Source organism: Schistocerca gregaria, chromosome 2 (assembly GCF_023897955.1).
Source record: "Schistocerca gregaria isolate iqSchGreg1 chromosome 2, iqSchGreg1.2, whole genome shotgun sequence".
NCBI classification, from domain to species: Eukaryota; Metazoa; Arthropoda; class Insecta; order Orthoptera; family Acrididae; genus Schistocerca; species Schistocerca gregaria.
In genome coordinates, this window is record NC_064921.1 from 818,668,000 (window position 1) to 818,686,952 (window position 18,953).

The 18,953-nt window shown below is 43.3% G+C and overlaps 1 protein-coding gene across 3 annotated transcripts in view; it reads left to right on the forward strand.

The window, feature by feature from the left end:
- The window catches only part of LOC126335149 (probable G-protein coupled receptor 179), a 1,457,037-nt gene extending 1,449,030 nt beyond the window's left edge, over window positions 1–8,007 (forward strand). For all 3 annotated transcript variants that reach the window (XM_049998117.1, XM_049998118.1, XM_049998119.1), the window contains exon 16: window positions 1,728–8,007. In XM_049998117.1, coding sequence (XP_049854074.1) covers window positions 1,728–1,958 — 231 coding nt within the window. In that variant the 3' untranslated portion in view covers window positions 1,959–8,007. The remainder of the gene's footprint in view (window positions 1–1,727) is intronic.
- Window positions 8,008–18,953: the final 10,946 nt, after the last annotated feature.

An 18,953-nucleotide genomic window follows, 5' to 3' on the forward strand; every position in this document is an offset into this window, starting at 1 on the left:
TGCCACCTGTTCTTTATGATGGACGGGGTAAATAATCAGTCGAGGGTAGAGATTAATTGATATTTATTCAGTACCGATGGTACTTTAACAACTAGTCGTGTTTCTCTTGCAATTTACATCATCAAAACCGGTCTCTAGCTAACATGGTTCAGTTTTGCCACGTAATTATGGAATGGGACAGAGGAGCGCAGACCTGGCTTCAATTTAATTTTACACAAACGCACAATTATACCTAAACCCTCGGTTATTACATTCAGTTGCTATAGATTACTCAGAACAAGTTCCGCAAAGACAATACAAGCACAGCTAGGTCAGGGTGGAAGAGTATTTCGCTAATCTTTATCAAATCAGTGGGCATTAAAATCCGATACTATTCCTAGTGACATGAGTATTTTACTTAACACACAACATCACCAACAAATCAGATCATTATGGGGGTGCACAAGGAACATCACTTCAATGTTGTTCAACCCACATGGCCAAGTTTCAGTAGCCAACAGAAACCCAGAAAAATATGGGCACACACGATTCTTCCTTCCCTATTTTACACTCGCTCACTATCGTATGATCATTCATCGTGTACAATATATTTTCAGACCGGAACTACAATTTATCAATGCGGCGGTTGCTCCAGCCGACCACGTGGAGCGAAAGCAAGTTCACAAAGAAAACATATGGAAAATAAATAAAAATCTCCAAAATATTATTGTAAATGGAAGAGCAGATTAAAATACATTGAATGAGTGAATTTCCGTTAAGCACAAGGCAATAACTTGACCGTGAGCTTAAGGCACATGGTGCGTTGCCTGAACAAGGCACGAACGCAAGGTCTACTGAAATTCGAGTAAATTAAGAAACCCAATTCCCTTATGGGGTTCAGTGGTAATTTCGCACCTGATTTCAACATCTGGAGTTCATTACAGAGCAGATTTCAGACAATCTAATACCTAGATTAACATTACTAAAACGAAAGCTGCGTCTCCATGTCTGTCCAGCACCACGACCCAGGAACAAGTGCTCCTCCAACTGAATTCGCCCAACCATTCCGCTTACAAACGTGGTGGGGGTGGCGCCCCAACCTGACAGAGCCAATTGGCGCACGTGTCATCTTTGCCCTGACCTGCAAACTTGGTCTCTGCTAAACTTGTTAACTCTTTGGGGGTTGGTACTACCCTACCCCAGAACGACCATTCATGCAGTGTTACAATCTGTGCCTAAAGCTTTCTGCTAGTTCACACACTCACTCACTTATACCGTCCAGGTCGCACAAAGGAACGTAAAATGGGAAACGTGGTACACAACAACAAAAATTCACTAAATAACACTGTTTAGTCCATTCTCTCCTTTTGGACACCAGCTGAGGTATTACCTGCAAGAGAAGAAGCTCTTGCTAATAGTTTTTGCGTGTTAGCAATTTAATAAAACACTGGAACAGTACAACAAGTTCCGTTTCACAGGTTCGAATCCTGCCTCCGGCATGCATGTGTGTGATGTCCTTATGTTAGTTAGGTTTAAGTAGTTCTAAATTCTAGGGGACTGATGACCTCAGATGTTAAGTCCCATAGTGCTCAGAGCCATTTTTTGTGTCGCTCCTTGCTTGGGGCCTTGCGCGGCCACACACGTACGCGCCCCTTCTCACGGCTACCCTGGGCAGAGTCGTCGCGCTGCAGACGTGTGACCTTTCCTGACTTGTCTCTGGGAGAGCGGACCGGCCTCTGTGTGCGCAGGCGCTGCACCACCGCCAGCAGAGCCAGCAGCAGCAGGCGGCCGCGGCGGGCGACGCCTCCTCGGGGGCGGCGGGCGGCCAGGCGTCGTCGTCTTCGCGGCAGACGCGCTGGATGCCGGGGCGCCAGGACGCCACCGAAACGGAGGTGTCGCGCACGCCCGAGGACTCGGTCTGCAGCAACGAGGGACCCAGCGCCGTCTACGCAGAGCTCGACCGCGACCTCCGGCCCTGAGGGTTCAGCCCCTCGCCCCGGAGGCCACCGCGCCGCGAGTGGTTCTGACGAGGCGGGGGGACCACCAGCCCCGCGAGGGGACCCACCTGCGAAGAAGGCCTGCGCGCTGCCGCGAGGCAGAGCTCATCCGACGTCGCCCTCTACCACTGTTCCTGGAGTGCTCCCGGGTGTACTCGGCTGTCACCAGTTTCTCCGTTACGATCTCCCGTGTCGTTTCCAGATTCTTCGTGCGTGTTTGACATAAAAGCGATTCCAGTCAGCGATCTTCAACAGCGTACCTGTTTATCAGCCCCACCGACAGGTGGCAGCCCTGCTTTGTGACGGGATCACTGCTCAAACCACTTCGGAATATGAACAAGCGAATGACTCCGTGTCATTCACGACGACAACTAGAAGCCCTCCAACACGTACTTGGTGATTCGCCTTTACATCAGACTTCAGACATCAAATGGTGGAGAACACGATGTACAACTCCCACTAACGATGTGAGTAACAGACTCAGACAGATGAACAGCTAATCCTATGAGAGTCTCCAGCACTGTCTCCGAGCTGTCTTCTGCTTGTGAATCACACCATACCTTTCATCGTGTTGGAATTGTCAACGGACCTTCAGGCATTGTTTCGCTTCAAAGGTATTTCATTGAGAACGGGTATTTATTACCTGACCACACGTATGCTCTAGTCAACTCGTGGTGTTAAAGTAACGAAGGGCCTACAGAAGTAAAATTTTTGCCTGTTGTCCTCGAAGTACCGTTGCCCAACTGGATAAATGCACGACGTTACCATTCTCAGCAGGTCTACCACAACGCCTTCACTTTTTCTTCATGAATACTTACGGTGAAGTCTCAGCTGCCACTCATATTTATTGATATCTTTATAAGGGGCTATCCTAACATCCACAGAACGATAGCCAAGAAGCATCATTGCAGCACCTGGAAGATTGTTTCACCACTAGACTCCTCAACCTACAAGCTGAGTCAACGTTCGCCAGTCTGTATGTCGGTGCTTTAGTATCTCTATCGATGCAGCACAGTCTTTCCTGTAGCAGATCAACGTTCCCAGTCTCCCCTACGACTCCTGACAGTAAAAATCTGTTATAAAATGAATGTATAACTCACCGCAGCAGCGTCAAGAATCACACATATGTCGGATGAAATTCTACGTTACAAAATTTTTCTTCCGTTCTCTATACGACATCGGTATCTGGAAATGATACGCAGACATGTCTAATGTTACAAACTATTTTCTGAACATTGGACACCTGTAATAGTGTACTCTCGGACAGTGACACCTATAAGATAGGCAAACATTGCCTGAATCCAGGACTAAATTTGTGGCAGTGTCCTAAACTCTTAGCGAGCATATAAGAATGATGGAATTCCAACAACTAAGCTCACGCTAAAGTCGACTAGAGATTTTATCTCATTTGATGAGTCGTAGTGACTAACCGTGTAAAGACGACAAAGAGAACTGTTTGGCGGAAAGATTTATAGAGTTCACTAATACACCTTGACACTGAATCACCGTGTTCTAATAGAATTTTGCTATATAGCGATTTTCCAACAGCCTCTAACATCCAAATGTCCAACCTGGCCTCACATTTGTTTGCGAAGATGCTGGCCCAGAGATAGGCTGCAAGCCGTCATGCTGATTGGAGTTTTGATCAAAAAGTACCAACATCACAAAAGGGTATGAGAATTACTGTTTCGAAGGCGGTAATCACGTATCCTCTCAGTCATCGCCGTTGTGTTTTGGAGGCCAGTGACATCTATGACATCATTCGCATCAGCTCTGGAAATGTTATTTGTAAGATCGGTGCACAAAATTTTATTCGCTTGCATTTCGGTATCCTCGTCGGAAGAGTTTGGAACCCTTACTTCATTCGGAGCTGTTGCTACGACTGCACTGTTTCTGCAAATGCTCCAGGACCTCATCTACTGAGCGGATAGACCATCCACCAGAGAGTTTTGTTCCTTCGGGCACACTCGGGCAAGCCTGCAGCTCTGGGTGTGCTTCCAGAACAAAATTTAAAAAGCAAAAAATGAAACTGACCAATACACCCACTTTTTCCTCCACTGCGACACGTCTGATACCATATCATTAAGTTTACCTCACCTGGCACAGTGAGCTTTAGATATGCTCACAAAAGAATACGAACAAGCCAGCCACGTCAACTGTGAAGTTCCGAGCTCTGCGTACTAATACTGTTTCCTCGAGAACTTCTTGGTCAATGAACAATTAACAAAAAGAAATTAAAAGTGGTTACAAAGTACGCAAAGTGTTTCTGTACTCCTCACGTGTCTCGAACACTTATTATCGATGTCTTAGATAAGTGTGCGTTTAGAAGTAGACGCTTAGCAAGGGAAGCAAAGAAGAATCAGATGCTCTACTAGAATCCTGTGCATTTTACGATGACATAGTTAGTATCACGCTGTGCAGCTTTTATAGTGTAGCCACTCCCTATGAACCAGTACGTCTAAGACGTCTCTTTGTCAGCACTCGCTATACGATTTTGGAACTGTGAAATACAAATACAGAGGGACCACTGTTTTAGACGCAGAGTGAAAGCAGTGTGAGCGAAACAGCCAAGTAAAAGCGCAGCACATTTTGCTCCTCCTCACTGCGCAAGGAACACCGGCATAAACGGATTAGGAAACCTCTGCGATTCACTCTGTCACCACTGCTCACGATATACGTATTTCAGAAACATTTGTTAAGCTATTTCAAAGATACCATATGTGGAACGAGACAAGAGAAGCTTTTGTAGAGTAAAAATATATATATATATTAGCTGGCTACTAGATGAAAAATTGTGCCAGATTCGCTTCGAGCTGTTTCTGTTTTGTTACTGAATCTATTTTTGAAACGGGTGTTTATCGGCAACCATTGTTTTGGCCAGCAGTGGGCGGCTTGCATCAGAGCTTCTTTAGTGGCATTTTTACGTCAACGATAGGCGGTGCCCCCTCCACAGGAGACACTTTTAGGGAGAGAGAGAGAGAGAGAGAGAGAGAGAGAGAGAGAGGGCGGCTCCTTCGAGAGCTTGTCGGCTGCCAGCAGTTTGTGATTGCGTAGACGCCAAAGATTACGCTTGAGCGAGAGTTAATCAGCAGACCCTAATTAACGCCATATACTACTCATTACGTATCTCATCCCCAATGTGATAACGCCGAGCTTATACATGTGTAAATGTTTCATGTCATGGAAGGCATCAGCTCATACGCATGTACATATCGGACAGGACAGCTTCACTCACACCCATTCTTCCAAACTACGCCCCCCCCCCCCACGTCTACCCCTCCAGTACGATACCGCTTCTTGTCAGGACAAGCTGAGACACGTCTCATTATTGCTTTACGTCTGTAGGAAAGGTTCTTCTCCTTGAGCTATGTGAAATATTAGATATTCAGACTTCTGTGGTCGACAATAACGGTTATAAGATAAGGACGAAAAATCAGACGCATCAACATGCTAGAGTAGGTCCATCACGAAATCGCTTGAAACATTTGGCTATCGTCAGATTTCTAGCACTGTGCAGTAGAGGTGGAGTAACCAGGGGGCATTAATAAAAGACTTGATTTCTTTCCGCGATAGACAGAAATGCCTGTAGAGCAGTAACCTGTGTGAAGAGGACCTTACTGTCAACCCGGACATCACTTTTCTAAGGCCTCGCACTTCTCAGAGGGACTCGAAAAACTCGCGTTTGAATATTTGAAGAGTCTCGAACTGTGGAAAATACAAAACGTCGATCTGACACTGCGAAATTATGCAGCAAGGAACCCAAGAAGATTCTATGGTATTGATGTACCACAACAACTCTCCTAGACACATGAAGCATTTCATCAGATTTTCCCATTTTTCCCTTTTTTATTATTAGCTGAAAAGGACCTGCACCACTTGGTTTTTGTGGTCATTTGTTTTTGCTTCTGGCTCCTCATCTGTTTCATTTCTTCACTGCTCCTTCTGTTTTACTCTTTTCAAATCACCACTAGCAAGATCTCTTCTTTTACGTTTAATACAGTGCTCATTATCTAAAACAATTTACCTTCACTCCAGTTTATTTCGCTCTCTACCATTCTCACTTCTCCTTGGTCGCTAGACACATTTGGTTATGGGCAGATTTCTAGCACTGTACAGCATACTGGTGCATGCGCCTCGCTATCATCTATATAAACACTTCTGAGATGAAATGTATACTCACCGCAACAGGATATGGAATACACTAGAGCGTTCTGGAACATTGTAGAACATTCTGAAACATTCTAGAGCATTTTAAAAAGTGTTCGATCGTTCTCCAAGGAACGTTTTGGCCTATGTTGGTCACTTCAGCACTCGAGTCCCACCTGCTTCACCAGTTTCTGATAATAAATTCATTGTTGCAATGTTGTCTTTTGACACCCGTATCCTTCTACCCAGTCCCTGCAGTTACAAACCGAAACCTTCTTCATGGACTGGGGATGAAGGGTTACCACACCATATAAACCTCTAGGCGTGACGGGGTAGAGGCTTGCGTGGATAAACCATATTTGTACGTATTACATATATTGATGACCGACTCAAAACCTAAATCCATAATATCTTCACTTTCACTAGAAGAAAAGCGCCTGACGATCCTTTGAATGTATGTGTATCAGTGTTTTTGAGTACATCCAGTAACCTGGTGGCACAGTCATGACACTAAACGTAGGTATTAGGATCATTAGCCACTGTTAGTGTTTTGCTTGGGAGCAAGGTTGTTTTTTAGGAATAGTTATGGTTCCCACTGCTCTACTTCACCAAGTGCTACAGAACTCGCTAAACCTCTAACGGTAGGACCAGGCTCGGCTGCAGTTCACACATTCAGTCTCTATAGTGACTCTTGACTCCTACAGTCTCTTGTGTGACTGGGTTATTACCACCACGTGGACGTGGCAGATGCTGTCCGTGATACTACCCAACATTTGCAACCATCTGTTTGTAGATAATTGTCACCATATCCTGGAAACCCAATTCTCCAAGATGTTTCATTGTGTCCACGAGATTGTTTTGACTGACAATCACGAATCTCCGTTCTGCTAGTTACAGCCCCATCCTCGTCCCCCCCCCCCCCCCTCCACTCCACTCCAAGCACTACCCACTTCCTCTAACCTCGGCCCGCTCACTTACTGTTAGGAGAGTAGCGTTGACGAACCGTGGTTTAACTTGCACCTTGTTCCTCTTATCTGATATTTAGAAAGAAATTCATTAGTTGACTCTAGGGACACTGTCCTTGCCTTGGAGACCTCATAATATTACTTCTAGCGCCCGCCATTGGTCTCTTGACAGTTTAGGACACAATCATCATCAGCCCTTTGAAGAAAAGTGAAATTGGACGCACAGTGCAAATAACCCTTAGAACTCCCATTAGTATTCAGTAGTACACCATCGTTAACTGTACAAAATTTGTGACAAAGGTCGAAGACAGCTGATCTCTTACAACTTCGGGTAAGATGTAGAACACCATTGTCGGAGAAATTTACGCCACGTTTTCACAATTGCATGCACTACGTGTGGTAGGATCACAGTCAATGAGACGAGCGAGTCTAATTAGCAGCCAAAGGGGCCGACACAGGCAACGAAGAAGGATATTCTCATTTAAAAATAGCGGAGCACTTAAACTGCCTCAACGACGGTCTTGTTGAGGGAAGCTTGTCCCGGCAGTGCGGTATCGCCGCAACCACACAGCACGATCAAACCACAAGTAAAACCTATCTTGCACCCACACATAAATTTCACAACTCGGTCCCAAAACCTATACTTCCTTTCTGTTGCCTCCTTCCACTCATTTTCCACCTTTTATCTTTCTCTGTCTGTCTATCAGCGCCCACCTACGATTTTAAATACACTCATAGCCTTTTGTATATACTCCTTTCTCATTCAACTTGTCCATTCAAAGATGTTTTGTATGTCAAAGAGAAATTTTAAATAAAATGTTTTATGTTGAAGATATATAAATGTATGTACAAGAAAAAAATATATATATACATATATATATTCACAGAAAATATGTATATCACTATTAAATATCGGTAAATTACAATCGAGTTTTTTTCACCCTGCCCAATAAGCCCTCTGTCAATACGTTTCTTAACTTCTTTCCTAGCAACATAACAATATCGTTAAGTAAGAAAGCCGATAAAAGCAAGAACATCGTAAACACTCACTACTGAACACGCAATCACGAAGCACACTACACACTTTACAACAAGATGTGTGTCTGCTTGATGCTCAGGCTGCTGGAGGTACTACCCACAACACATGCTGCTGGTAGCAAGCTGAACAATCAGCCAAAGACAAACTAGCTCCTTACTGAAACCATATGAGCATCTATAACATATCTTGTCATATCTACAGCATACACCGTACAATATGGACGGAATGCACATGCACTTCAGAAATATTGCTTTTCGGATTGAAGAAATGAAATCATAAAATCAGTGAAAAAGAAAGGAAGATTGATGAAGAAAACATCAGGTAACATAGCAACTGCAGAAACATTCAAATTAAGTATTAACGCAGAGGTAGTTAACAATTAAAACTAAAGGTTACATTAGGAAAAAAATTAACATTTCATGTGCTCCAAGAACACTCTCAATAACAATCGTAGATCAATTGATATATAACAAAATATCACCCATCAGTATTTTCTTTGACATATCTAAGACATGTAAATGTGTGAATGCATGAATCGTAATATCCTGCTAGGTAAACTATGGTTTTGTGGAGTGAATAGTACAGCCAACCAATGGATAATGCCACATCGAACCAAAAAAAAGTTGGAGGTTGTACTCAATAATACAGCCAATGTAACCAGAGTACATCTTTCTGATTCGGGAGATCGCTTAGGGGATTTCACGAACCTCAGTCATAGATCCATTATAGTTTCTCGCGTTATGTAAATGGCCTTCCGGCTAATAGCAACAGGCAGCATTAGTTCTTTTCCTAGATGAGACTAGTATTATAATCCATCCAAACATACAAACAGCAACTGAACAAATGGTAAACAATGTTCTCAAAAGTATTATTCAGCGGTATTCCGCAAATCGTCTAGCTCTCAATTCAAAAAAGACGTATTCATTTCTGCACATCTGCAAGTATAACACCAACGATAAATGTAATACACGTTGTGGAAACTGTACAAATGGTAAGTAGATTAAAACCTGTCTTTGCTGATGTGAATCTAAACAGGGAAAAAGTTTCTGAATTATTTACAAACTCAACTCAGCGATTTTCGCATTTAGAATCGTTGAATACCTGCAAGTTAAATATTTTGCGAATTTTCATTCAATAAACTGTATGGAATAATGTTTGGTGTAACTCATCTTTAACAGAGATAGTTTTCATTCATCAAACTTGCTGTAAGAATAATGTGTGGTCTCACACACGATCATCTTGTAGACATTTGGTTAAGAATGAAGTTTGTTGCAACTAACCCTTTACAGTGTTGTTCGTCATTAAAATTGCAGAAGGAAAATTGGAACTCATTATTCCACATTAAGGTTGTTTTTAGCAAAAAAAGAGGTGGGAAATGCTGCCACCAAAATTTTTTTATTATTTACCCAGTTATGTAAAAAATCTGATAGACATAAAAATTAAATTTGAAAACAAACTGAAAAATTCCCCTTAACAGCTGTGTACTATGTGAATAATGACAGATAGGAATCGCGAACTGACATGTGTACTCGCCAGCATGTAGGCATATTTACGTATGAATGTGTAGTGTAAATGTACACTCCTGGAAATGAAAAAAGAACACATTGACACCGGTGTGTCAGACCCACCAAACTTGCTCCGGACACTGCGAGAGGGCTGTACAAGCAATGATCACACGCACGGCACAGCGGACACACCAGGAAACGCGGTGTTGGCCGTCGAATGGCGCTAGCTGCGCAGCATTTGTGCACCGCCGCCGTCAGTGTCAGCCAGTTTGCCGTGGCATACGGAGCTCCATCGCAGTCTTTAACACTGGTAGCATGCCGCGACAGCGTGGACGTGAACCGTATGTGCAGTTGACGGACTTTGAGCGAGGGCGTATAGTGGGCAAGCGGGAGGCCGGGTGGACGTACCGTCGAATTACTCAACACGTGGGGCGTGAGGTCTCCACAGTACATCCATGTTGTCGCCAGTGGTCGGCGGAAGGTGCACGTGCCCGTCGACCTGGGACCGGACCGCAGCGACGCACGGATGCACGCCAAGACCGTAGGATCCTATGCAGTGCCATAGGGGATCGCACCGCCACTTCCCAGCAAATTAGGGACACTGTTGCTCCTGGGGTATCGGCGAGGACCATTCGCAACCGTCTCCATGAAGCTGAGCTACGGTCCCGCACACCGTTAGGCCGTCTTCCGCTCACGCCCCAACATCGTGCAGCCCGCCTCCAGTGGTGTCGCGACAGGCGTGAATGGAGGGACGAACGGAGACGTGTCGTCTTCAGCGATGAGAGTCGCTTCTGCCTTGGTGCCAATGATGGTCGTATGCGTGTTTGGCGCCGTGCAGGTGAGCGCCACAATCAGGACTGCATACTACCGAGGCACACAGGGCCAACACCCGGCATCATGGTGTGGGGAGCGATCTCCTACACTGGCCGTACACCTCTGATGATCGTCGAGGGGACACTGAATAGTGCACGGTACATCCAAACCGTCATCGAACTCATCGTTCTACCATTCCTAGACTGGCAAGGGAACTTGCTGTTCCAACAGGACAATGCACGTCCGCATGTATCCCGTGCCACCCAAAGTGCTCTAGAAGGCATAAGTCAACTACCCTGGCCAGCAAGATCTCCGGATCTGTCCCCCATTGAGCATGTTTGTTACTGGATGAAGCGTCGTCTCACGCGGTCTGCACGTCCAGCACGAACGCTGGTCCAACTGAGGCGCCAGGTGGAAATGGCATGGCAAGCCGTTCCACAGGACTACATCCAGCATCTTTACGATCGTCTCCATGGGAGAATAGCAGCCTGCATTGCTGCGAAAGGTGGATATACACTGTACTAGTGCCGACATTGTGCATGCTCTGTTGCCTGTGTCTATGTGCCTGTGGTTCTGCCAGTGTGATCATGTGATGTATCTGACCCCAGGAATGTGTCAATAAAGTTTCCCCTTCCTGGGACAATGAATTCACGGTGTTCTTATTTCAATTTCCAGGAGTGTAAAATCACTTTTACGATATCATTGCAATTAATTGTACGAATAATTCAGGGCGCATAAAACTAACTATCCAACTTGAAAAATTAAAGTATGTAACATCACCTCATGATGATCGGTTAAATAACACTGACCACATGATGGTGAATTCAAAACTTCGAAAGTAACATAATGGGTTCCGAAACACATATGAAACGATATTGGGAAATATACATCTACTGTCAAAACACCTCCTCACCTGCTCAACTCCAAGCAAAACAAAATGTGCTGATTTTGATGAAATGTAATGCAAATCGCTGTGTGACTAAAATGGCAGAAGTGCTCACTGTTTGTCAAAGCTGAAAGAGAAATATAATTGGTCTACTATAAAACAAGAAGATCGCCAGTCTAGTATGAACAATTACACCACATCGTCTCAGAGTGCTTCCCGTAATTTACAATTACGTGAAGGTACCTAAAGAACCCAGAGTAACTTTGCTGTTCGATTCACAAATTAGTGATTTTGCCTTAAAGCACATACTTCCTGCCGTATTTTGAAATACGCCAGTCCTATAATTTCTACTGTAATTATTGTGATTCAAATGTGATGTACACGACAATGCAAAAGCGTTGCTACACAGTAACCATTACCGGTAAAGATTGGCAATTCTTAATATGACCAAAGCTATTGAAATAACTTTTCTGACTAACACATGAGAATACTTCACTCAGAACTGTCATACAACGCCAGAATAGTGCGTGCAAAACAACAAGAGGATCGAGTCATTAAACTCACAAGGTACATTCAATAAGGTAAGTAGTATGAAGAAATTGATACCAAAATAATTATCAGAAAATAAATTAACTGAACAGTACGGCTGAACTATGCTTAAATGTAGTCACGCGAAAAGTAATAACAATAAAAACCAAGCAGCCTGCCAAGAGACGCCAGGGTTACAGTTATGCCATATCTATTTTTCTCTGAAAGTTTTTTCTGATTTTATTATTGATTGCGACCGTACCAGAGACTTTCATTAACGCTGTGGCGAATGACGAACAAATATTTTGTAAAATTTGCCAAAATTATAATAACTCAGTTCACCTTTCCTCTATAAATCAGCTTGGAGCACCCATGTGCTAATGTACGAAAATATCACCCACATACAACCCAGTATGGGCCTCTGTAGGAAGTGGTTGGACATAAAATGTAGCCGCGTGTTATGTCTGCGGGCGCCAACTCACACCTGTCGCAATTTTCCCAACATACGTTTTTAAATAAAAGCAGGCAGCAATTGCTACATTATAAATCAGGTACGCACTCACAGATGGTTGAAGTTTTTTGTAACTGAAGTTTATTGCTTTCCCATAAATAAGAAAACCAAAAAAATTAAATATAAATTCGTATGAAAGTGTCTTGATTTTTCTTCAGTCTTCCTTCCTTGAGCAACCGCAACGTCAAAACTGCATATGTTGTGCCTTTACCTTTCCTAAAGCCAAAATGATCGTCATATAACAATTCAAAATTTTATTTTCTATTCTTATGTATTCTTCTGTATATTATTCTTGTCAGTAACTTGGATGCATGATATGCTGATTGTGCGATATTTCTCGCACTTGTTGGCTCTTGCAATCTTGGGAAAAGTGTGGATGATGTTTTTCCGAATGCCAGATGGTATATCGGGAGCCTTTTTTTTTTTTTTGGGGGGGGGGGGAGGGGTCGTCATCAGTCTTCTGACTGGTTTGATGCGGCCCGCCACGAATTCCTCTCCTTCGCCAATCTCTTCATCTTGGAGTAGCAGTTGCAATCTACGTCCCCAATTACTTGCTGGGTGTAATCCAATCTCTGTCTTCCTCTACAGTTTTTGCCCTCTACAGCCCCTCTACTATCATGGAAGTCTTCACTCATGTCTTAACAGATGTCCTACCATACTGTCCCTTCTCCTTTTCCACATATTACTTTCCTCTCCGATTCTGTGTAGACCTCCTCATTCTTCACCTTATAAGTCCACCTAATTTTCAACATTCGTCTGTAGCACCACATCTCAAATTCCTCGGTTCTCTTCTGTTCTGGTTCTCCCACAGTGTGTTTCACTACCATACAATGCTGTACTCCAGACGTACGTTTCAGAAATTTCTTCCTCAAATTATGGCCTATTTCTGATGCTAGCAGACTTCCCTTGGCCATGAATGCCATTTTTGCCAGTGATAGTCTGCTTTTGATGTCATCCTTGCTTCGTCCGTCATTCGTTATTTTGCTACCTAGGTAGTAGAATTCCTCAACTTCAACTACTTCGTAACCATTAATCCTGATGTTAAGTTTCTCGATGTTCTCATTTCTGCTACTTCTCATTACTTTTGTCTTTCTTCGATTTACTCTCAGTTCATATTCTGTACTCATTAGAGTGTTCATTCCATTCAGCAGAACATGTAATTCTTCTTCACTTTCACTGAGGATAGCAGTGCGAACCGTATCAATGCTATCCTTTCACCTTCAATTTTAATTCCATCCCTGAACCATTCTTTTTTTCCATTGTTGCTTCTTCGATGTACAGATTGAGCAATAGGGGGGAAAGACTGCATCCCTGTCTTAAATCCTTTCTAATCCGAGCAATTCGTTCTTGGTCGTCCAATCTTATTGTTCCTTGGCTCTTGTAAATACTATATAATACCCGTTATTCCCTACATCTTACTCCTATTTTTCTGAGAATTTCGAACATCTTGCACCATTTTACATTGCCGATGGCTTTTTCCAGGTTGACAAATCCTATGTATCTGTCTTGATTTTTCTTTATCTTGCTTCGATTATCAACAGCAAAGTCAGAATTGCCTCTCTGGTGCCTTTACATTTTCTTAATCCAATGTTATCGTCATCTGACGCATCCTCTATTTTCTTTTCCATTCTTCTGCGTATTATTCTTGTCAGCAAGTTGAATGCATGAGCTGTTAAGCTGATTGTGCGATAATTTCCGTTCTTGTCAGGTCATGTAGTCTTCGGAATTGTAAGGATGATATTTTTCCCGAAGTCAGATGGTATGTTGCCAGACTCATATATTCTACACACCAACGTGAATAGTCGTTTTGTTACCACTTCGCCCAATTATTTTAGAAATTCTCAGAGAATGTTATCTATTCCTTCTCCCTTATTTGGTCTTAAGTCCCCCAAAGCTCTTTTAAATTCTGATTCTAACATTGGATCCCTATACCTTTTCTAAATCGAGTCCCGTTTCCTCTACCATAACATCATACAAATCTTCCCACTCATAAAGGCTTTGAATGTATTCTTTCCGCCTATCCGCTCTCTCTTCGGCATTCAGCAGTGGAATTCTTGTTGCTCTCTTAATGTCACCAGTCTCGCTTTTAATGCCAGGGGAGGTTTTTTTCACTTTCCTGTATACTGAGTCAGTCCTACCGAGAATCATTTCTTTTTCGATTTCTTCACATTTTTCATGCAGCCGTTTCGTCCTAGCTCCCCTGCACTTCCTATTTATTTCATTCCTCAGAGACTTGTTTTTCTGTATTCCTGAGTTTCCAGGAACATTTTTGTACTTCCTCCTTTTATCGAGTCTCATACTGACGTGAATAATCCTTTTTGTTGCCACTTCCCCCAATGATTTTAGAAATTCTGGTAGAATGGTTTCTCTCCCTTCTGTCTTATTTGACGTTAAGTCATCAAAAGCTCTTTTAAGGTATGACTCTAATACTTGATCCCCTTTCTCTTCCACATCAACTCCTGTCTCTTCCTCTATCACGCCATCAGACAACTTCTACCCCTCACAGAGACCTTCAGTGTACTCTTTCAATCTCTCTTCCCTCCTGCATTTAACAGTGGAATTCATACTGCACTCTTAATGTTACGCCCTTGCTTTTAATATCACCGAATGTTGTTTTGATTTTTCTATATGCTGATTCAGTCCTTCCGACAATCACTTCTTCTTCCATTTCATCAAATTTTTCGTCCAGCCATATAGGTTTAGCTTCCCTACACTTCTTATTGATTTCGTTCCTAAGTGACTCTGTACTCCTCAGCTGCTTTTTTTCTTTCGTCGATTTCGTCGATCAGCTGAAGTTTTTCTTGTCTTACTCATGGTTTCTTCCTAGTTACCTTCCTTATACCTATGTTTTCCTTTCCAGTTTCACTGATTGCACTGTTTAGAGGTGTCCATTCCTCTTCAACTGAACTGCCTACTGATCTATTCGTTATCACAGTATCTATAGCCTTCAAGCGTATCTTTTCATTCCTGAGTACTTCCATGATCCACCTCTTCGCGCTTTGTTTCTTCCTGACTAGTCTCTTTAACTTCGGCTACCCTCATAAGTACTAAATTGTTTTTTGAGTCTGCATCTGCTCATGGGTACGTCTCCCAGTCTGATGTTTGATTTCGGAATCTCTGTCTGACCGTGATGTAATCAAACTGGAATCTTCCCATGTATCCAGGCCTTTTACAAGCATACCTCATCCTCCTGTGATTCTGGGACAGAGTATTCGCTGTTACCAGCTGAAATTTATTGCAGAACTTAATTAGTGTTTCTCCTCTCTCAATCCTACTACCAAGCCCATATTATCCGGTAACTCTTTCTTCCACTCCTTGCCCTACAGCTACGTTCGAATCCCCCATGACTATTAGATTTTCATCTCCCTTTACGTACTGAATTATCTCTACAATATCACCATACACTATTTCTACCTATTCATCTTCTGCTTGCGACGTTGGCATGTATACCTGAACTATTGCAGTCGTTGTTGGTTTGCTATCGATTTTGATGTGAATAATATTATCATTGTACGAATCAAAGACGCTACCCCTAGACGCCGGGTGCACGGGGCGGTTGCTGCAGACTGTGTTTTGACGGCAGGACGTTCATTTAGGTGAAGTGTTAAAGCTAATACCGATGTCCTGAATGTACAACTAAATGCAAGAGGTCGAGCGGTCAGGGTTAGAGAGCGGGCATCCAGGGCTGCCGTTAAATGACGAAACAGGGAATTAAGTACAATGAAGAGGATATATTTCAACATATGGAGTACAAGGGGCGCGCCTAGGGTCGGAAGTTAGCAGGTTTGGGCCACTCTAGGAGGTCGAACAATTAAATGAAATGGGCAACAGAAGGGGAAGCGGTTCATGTTGACTTGCGTTGGTGGCCGGTTGTGAAGAGCAGAGCCAGAGGCTCTGCCTTCCAAGAGCATGTCTGTGCTCCTCGAAGTCTGGATTCCAAGAGAGAGAAACAAGTGTGTTCTGCACGCTCCGGCATCCACACACGTGATCGGTGTCCCGCGCACGCTATTCCCTAAAATGAAGTGTGTGCATTCGCCAGCAGTTTCAGCAGAGGGCTCAGGGCGTGTCGTTTCAGCAACTTTAACTGGACAGAACAGCCTCTGTTTTTAAAGACAAGCGACTTGTGTCACGTAGGCACAGCGTAAGTTATTCGGGGGGATCACTTGTAAAGATTTGACTGGGACTTTCAAATAATTTTTTAAACCAATTCCCTAAAATATTCCTTGAGTGGCTGTCACCATTTACATTCCTTCCCCCTTCCATAGAAGTGGTGACAAACATTGTTTACAAAATGGCGTCAGTCACACCCCAGAAAGACGATTTGGCGTAGTAGGGCCCTTAATACTGTGGGAGGGATCTGTTACGATATTTCATTTAGTGTACGTGGGAGGAGACTAACATGTAGTCAAGTTTATCAAATTTCATGAGTTGAGAAAATAGTAAATTATTAACTTGTTCAAATTACAATACAATGTCTCCTGTAATAGTAGAAATCATCACTGTCCACATAGTCAAGTCTTAAGACAAACGAAGTTAAAATGATGACATAACACTTCACAAAGGAGGATTGAATTTTCATGGTTTCTGTTAGATCGAGGGAAAAAATCTGATTCTATGGTAATGAAAATATTTGGGTAAAAAGAAACATAATAAATTGACATACTGCAGAACATTAGCACCTAGCTTGGGTTACAACTGGGTTAAGTACATTTAAATAAGAGTGATAACAAATGTAAAATCTTAGTACATACTCCGTGCATTAGTTACAGGTAATTGTCATATAAAGTTCAACGGGTTACAAAATATACTGACAAAACATTGGAATTAAGGCTGAAATGAGGGGACTGCCATATGGCATAAAATAAGCTTGTAAAAATAAGTTCCAGGCATGGAGGACACACAGCCAAAACTCTACAAAAGATAATTAAAACGAGTGCCCATAATGACAAAACAACTAACAATATTCTCGTCCTATTCATAAATTTTCATATAAAGGAAGGGAAAGAATGCAGTGAGTTTTTAACCAGTTCACAAAATACGAAAATATTCACATCTAGAATGTGGTTCTGTGCGACACAAGCACACGCACTGTTTGTAAACAAACTACTTTGACTGACAGGAGAAGAACATGTGGCTTGTCCGGCAAGGAAGTGTGACATCGACAAACTTCAATGGCAGTTCTCTCTAGCACAGTGATCCAAATGACACACGTGGAAGTCGGCGTGGGATTCCTCATCCAGACTCAAGACAAAAGTTTATCTTGCAAAACTACGCTACTGGCCATTAAAATTGCTACACCAAGAAGAAATGTAGACGATAATCGGGTATTCATTGTACAAGTATATTATAATGGAACTGACATGTGATTACATTTTCATGCAATTTGGGTGCATATATCCTGAGAAATCAGTACCCAGAACAACCGCCTCTCGCCGTAATAACGGCCTTGACACGCCTGGGCATTGAGTCAAACAGAGCTTGGATGGTGTGAACAGGTACAGCTGCCCCTGCAGCTTCAACACGATACCACAGTTCATCAAGAGTAGTGACTAGCGTACTGTGACGAGCCAGTTGCTCGACCACCATTGACCACACGTTCTCAATTGGTGAGAGATCTGGAGAATGTGTTGGCCAGGGCAGCAGTCGAACATTTTCTGTATCCAGAAAGGCCCGTACAGGACCTGCAACATGCGGTTGTGCATTATCCTGCTGAAATATAGGGTTTCGCAAAAATCGAATGAAAGGTAGAGCCACGGGTCGTACCACATCTGAAATGTAACGTCCACTGTTCAAAGTACCGTCAGTGCGAACAAGAGGTGAACGAAGCGTGTAATCAGTGGCACCCTATACCATCACTCCGGGTGAAACGCCAGTATGGCGATGACGAATACACGCTCCCAATGTGCGTTCACCGCGATGTCACCAAACACGAATGCGACCGTCATGATGCTGTAAACAGAACCTGGATTCATCCGAAAAAATGACGTTTTGCCATTCGTGCACCCAGGTTCGTCGTTGAGTACACCATCGCAGGCGCTCCTGTCTGTGACGCTGCGTCAAGGTTAACCGCAGCCATGGTCTCCGAGCTGATAGTCCATGCTGCTGCAAACGTCGTCGAACTGTTCGTGCAGATGGTTGTTGTCTTGCAAACGTCCCCATCTGTTGACTCAGGGATCGCGATGTGGCCTCACGATCCGTTACAGCCATGCGGATAAGATGCCTGTCTTCTCGACTGCTAGTGATACGAGATATTACCCTCCCAAACCCACCGATTCCACATTTTGCTAACAGTCATTGGATCTCGACCAAAGCGAGCATCAATGTCGCGATACGATAAACCGCAATCGCGATAGGCTACAATCCGACCTTTATCAAAGTCGGAAATGCGATGGTACGCATTTCTCCTCCTTACACGAGGCATCTCAACAACGTTTCACCAGGCAACGCCCGTCAGCGCCAATCTTGTGTAAATGCTGTGAAAAGCTGATCATTTGCATATCACAGCATCTTCTTCCTGTCGGTTAAATTTCGTGTCTGTAGTTCGTCATCTTCGTGGTGTAGCAATTTTAATGGCCAGTAGTGTA